Raw genomic sequence first — 4,892 nt, 5'->3', positions numbered from 1 at the left:
CGCTCAAGATGCGCTTAGGACAGTTCGGACATTGCAATAAATCAGAGGTAAAAAAACGATATAAATACTGTTCAGTTTCTTGCACAGACCGATCGTTTTGTGTATTTACACATCAATGCATTGCCACGAGCCGCAGGGTTTAATTTGGTTGTGTTTGTGTATGTTTTTTTTACTCTCAAAGCCATGATTCCCATTCACCTCCATTATATGACTGCAACGGTTTGAGTTAAAAAATCTTCGTTTGTGTTCTACTGAAGAAACAAAGTCACCTACATATTGGATGCCCTGGGGGTAAGCAGATAAACATCACATTTTCATTTTTGGGTGAACTATTCCTTTAATAGTGAGAATTGGTCCCTTTACTAAACTGTTGGCGCCATGGGTCGCGGAAATTTGTATGGGAGCTATTAACAAAAATATTTGTTCATGATCACTCATTTTTTAAAGTGATGTTTCCTTCATGACACTGGCTACAGTATGTAAACATTTGGAATGGAACCACTGTCGACTGTTCAATTCTATACAAAATGTCAGAAACTAGTGATTCACCTCATCTAATCGTCTCTCCGTTCCCAGCGCCAGCAGATTGTTGTACTCTCTTTCCAGAATTTGTCTAGCCTGTAGAAAAGAATTCATTAATTCAGCATTGGTACCTCCAAGTAACTGTAAAGTCCTTTTCACACTGAATGCAAAAATTTGACACAAATGTTTGGCACAATGACGCTTTTGAATCGAAACAATACATTCTTATAGGGCGATCATTCGCTGAACGAAAAAGCAAGGATTTTTTTTTCATTCTGTGTGGCGATATTTTACCGTCACTCCGCGACGAAACGGGCCGCTCAATTAGATTTGAGCCAAGATCACGTGCCCGGAGCAGCTGCTGTTGCACAAAAGGGTGAGAGTGGTGGCACTGTTTCGAAAACCACCGTAAACAAACACAGAAGAAGAGTATTCTGAGAGAGAAGAGGATGCCGAGTTGTTGTTATCATTGGTATCTGAGAACAGATTTATTCTCACCACTTTATAAAGAATATAATTTCTGTATAGTCATTGTTATGAGTCAGAGTGCATTCGCTCAAGATCTGCCAATCATGGGATAATGATTCTATACATTACATGTATAGAAACATTTTTCTATTTTTTTTTATATATGTAATATGGAAGTAAATAGACATAAGATTATGACGTTATATTTTCTGTATGTGTTTTATGCAGCTCATGATATTTTTTATAACTGTAAGGGATGTTTATGACAAATGATAAGCTGGGGTCGCTTTCAATCATTATAAAACATACAAATAGTGCATGTCTGCCTATTATAAAATAAAAATCCACTTTAGAACTCAATTGGAAGTTATTACAACCACTCGATGATGGGTTAAAGTGGGTTTTAAGCAAAAAACAAATCGCATCTGGTGCAGAACCAAACTTTATCTTAATTTAATGATGTATATATTGAGCAGCAGAGCATATACGAGATACATATCTGAGAAAAAATGCATTGCTGGTCGGCGCCAGCTAGCTTGCAGGCGTGAATTAGCAGAAGGCGATCAATCATTTCGCGCTCGGTGTGAAAGCACCATTCGTTGGCGCCTCACTTTTTCGCATCGCGCTCAGTGTGAAACGACCTTAACTGTAAAGTGTGTGTGTGTCTGGATGGATGGACGGGTACCTGAGTGTTTTGGTTGGGGATCTGCAGCAGCAGGGCCAGGCTGCTGTAGTCAAAGTTGTCATCGAGCGCTATGAGCGCCCCGTGCACGCCGCTCTCTAACAGGATGTTGGCGTAGTCACGGAGGCCGATGCTCTGGATCCAGCGAATCACGCGCTCGTTAGTCCACACCAGCACGTCTGCGTAAAAATACATGCAAAAGTCATAACGTGTGTTTACGTTGGTTGGATTGTCACAGCCAACCAAGCAGTTTCTGCCTACCTCTTATCTCGTGCTGGCTGCTCTCTCTGCGTCTCTCCAGCTCCTTCCTGTCATAGTTGAGCTTCTTCAGGCACATGATGCCGTACTGCAGACTGGTTCTATTGCAAATTTTAATAAGCGTCAATTAATACATTAAAATGATACATTCATATTACATTTAAGGCAAGTTAGGTCAAGTTAGCACTAATTTAATTAATCAAATACTTGGAGACCAATGGACTACTGACCTGTGAAAGCTGTCCACCATTTTTAAATGCACTCGGAGGTCCTTCTTGGTGAGGTGGTCCAGCATGCGTGCGTCCACCAAACACTCCATGAAGTAGCTGCGGTACTGAGGTAGACCTAGACTGGGCAGCCACTCGTTCCCGATCCACTCGTGGTTCATGTCCCCGTATGCCAGTGTCTAAATGATACGTGCAAAAACAGTAATACTGCTGTTTAAAATAGCTGTTTGCTATTTTAATATATTAAATATATTTTTAAACCAAATTCTTTTCTGGGAATGCAAAGCTGAATTTTCAGGAGCCATTAATCCTGAAACCCACACCACCTACTTCAGCAAAAAAGTCTTAATTTGTGTTCTGAAGATGAACAAAGATCTTACGGGTTTGGAATTAATGAGGCGAGTAATTAATGACAGAATTTTTGGGTGAAGTGTATGTTATAGCTATGCTTTTTAAAAAGCCATTGCAAATGCATTTGTTAATGTGTGTTTTCTGTTAGAAATGAGTAATGTAGCACTGTGTGGATTTTACACTCTCACCTGTGACCAGCTCCCCTCCTCTGACGCAGATTTCTGCAGAAGCACAAGAAAGTGAGTGTATCTGTGTTGTCTTGAAAATGTTGCGCTATATGTACATCTGTTAACTTTTCAAACCACGTACGTTGCACATAATAACGTGATTGTACATGCATCCGTATAAATGTTATTAAACGTGTAACGCAGCTCACACAGTGGATGGAAAAATCTAAGAAACTAGTGCTTGACTTCCTCTAATCATCTGCATGCAAACACAATACATTACACACAAACTACATCACATACACGACATGCGGTCATCTTCAGTGTACATTGTGAGCGTTTCCGTTCCACGCTCGTGTTCCTAGTGATCGTGAAGCTGATGAGGGTGAACGGTGATGATTGTATGAGGCTGTGATGAGGCTCAATGGAGAATAACGAGGCTACTTTTATTCTCTTTTGACTGATTGCATTTGATTTGAATGTGAGAATGTTACATCCGTTCGGCCTCGCTTTTTTCAGAGCTGTTGGGAACCAATGGATGTAACAGAAGCACATATGAGTTGATTATTGAAGCTCAAATATATTCAGACATGAATTGATGAAATCTTCCTCTGCCTAGTTAGGGACCAGAGCTCACAGTCGACATGAAACCGCATTCATGACTCATTTTAGTTCTGTAAATTCATATTTGAGGAGGCTTTTGGACAGTCAATAACAGTAACTGCTGTATCCACCAGCTGATAATGGAAAATCGTTTCAGAACAGATGCAGCTTGAATTGTGCACAGTAACATCAGGATCGTGTCCTAATAAAGTAAATGAGGGGTGATTTTGATTTCATGTCGACTTTCCTGCTCTATCCTGATTCTGTGAAAGCAAAAAGGGTCAGTAAACAAAGGATCATGTGAAAAAAAACAACCCTAGTTTGGTTAGAGTTAAAAAGAATGAAGTGACTGACCGTTTTGGAGGGGGCGGCAAGGGTCTCCATTTCCTCGTGGGTTACCCACACATTACCCGACGGCTATGTGGGCGGCCCCAGAGATGAATCCGACAGGAAGGGCAAGCAGTGTTAAAGAAGAAGAGCAGCAGCACTGTAAGCCAATAGTGTTACAGCATCACAGTCAGATCATTAGCAAGGCCCGCCCACAGAGTCAAAGGCCTGAGACAAACACGCATACAGAGAGCACAAGCACACTGAATGCACATCAGGGGAGATGAAAGTTGTGTCCCAAATGACTCGCTTATACACCATGTACTTATGCACTATGCACTCAACTGTGTAGTGTATGAAATTTGTACGGTTATTTTGTCATTTAACTTCAGCGTCTGATAGCCCCTCCCCTCTGCTACAAAATTAAAGCTGAAACAGTTGACTGTAAAATTTCCAACATTATAAACTTTTTTTTTTTTTTGGTTGATTAAGTTAACACGTGGTTATTTAAATTGCACATTCTCTTTTTGGCATTTTCAGTGTGAATGCAATACTCGCACTATTTGCACTACAAAACAGCACAGAATAGCGCACAAGTACATAAATTGGGACGCACCTAAAACGTTGTTCTGACTGACGGAACAGGAACTGCTGCTGAAGACGACACAACTGCTCTGAAAGTGCAAAATGAGCTGTGTACACACTGTGCAATTTTTTTTTTGTCGCTGCCTTTTTGTGTAAAAAAAAAAGTGAGCTCAAATGTTTGCAATGTTATCATCTTAGAACAAAATAAATATTTTACAATACAATTATGAAATCTGTCTCAGATGGCCAGGTGTGGACAAAATTGTCCAGTGTGCACCACACTTTGTGTAGTTAGTAGTTTATCAGGAGAAGCTTTGAGAAGGAGTGCATAAAAATAACTTTCAGAAAGAAAAACATCAAATACACAAGCTGCAGTTTGACCGCTGGGATGTGCTTTGAATGCCTCATTACACAATACCATGCCAGATCAGCTGTCGAGTTTCCACTTTCTCCGATTGATGCGAAACACTATTACCATGATCACGGACCAAAATAAAGCTGTGGATGGGTTGAAAATAGCTGATGATGACGATTGGTTTAGTGGCTATGGTGACTGACATTGATAGTTAACCGATGCATCCCAGTATTTGCCAAATAATGCAAGACTCCTAATGATGAAACCAATGGGCGGTTTTGTTTTCGTAAATTATAAATGTATGTTACTGAAAACCAAGTGTTTTTGTGTGTGTGTGTGTGTGTGTG

General features: G+C 40.4%; 1 protein-coding gene across 1 annotated transcript; it reads right to left on the bottom strand.

The window, feature by feature from the left end:
• Nucleotides 1-391: 391 nt before the first annotated feature.
• On the bottom strand, nt 392-4,868 carry LOC107578313 (liprin-alpha-2-like). The gene is made up of 6 exons (XM_016264280.1): nt 3,633-4,868; nt 2,697-2,729; nt 2,161-2,336; nt 1,934-2,031; nt 1,676-1,851; nt 392-618 (listed from the first exon to the last, which is right to left on the bottom strand). The coding sequence occupies exons 1-6, from the start codon at nt 3,660-3,662 to the stop codon at nt 538-540; spliced, it is 594 nt and encodes a 197-aa protein (XP_016119766.1). The 5' UTR covers nt 3,663-4,868; the 3' UTR covers nt 392-537.
• Between the last annotated feature and the right edge of the window lie 24 nt (nt 4,869-4,892).

The sequence above is a fragment of the Sinocyclocheilus grahami genome, unplaced genomic scaffold (assembly GCF_001515645.1).
Source record: "Sinocyclocheilus grahami isolate Dianchi unplaced genomic scaffold, SAMN03320097.WGS_v1.1 scaffold9692.1, whole genome shotgun sequence".
Lineage (NCBI taxonomy): Eukaryota > Metazoa > Chordata > Actinopteri > Cypriniformes > Cyprinidae > Sinocyclocheilus > Sinocyclocheilus grahami.
The sequence above is the reverse complement of the archived record's forward strand: the minus strand, read 5'-3'. Positions and strand labels throughout refer to the sequence as shown.

Excerpts from the sequence above, each read along its gene's own strand:
- LOC107578313 (XM_016264280.1), bottom strand. The coding sequence starts at position 3,662 with ATGGAGACCCTTGCCGCCCCCTCCAAAACG. Across the intron at positions 2,337-2,696 it reads AGGAGGGGAGCTGGTCACAG|ACACTGGCATACGGGGACAT; the intron begins GTGAGAGTGTAA and ends CGTATCATTTAG. Across the intron at positions 2,032-2,160 it reads ATGGTGGACAGCTTTCACAG|AACCAGTCTGCAGTACGGCA; the intron begins GTCAGTAGTCCA and ends AATTTGCAATAG.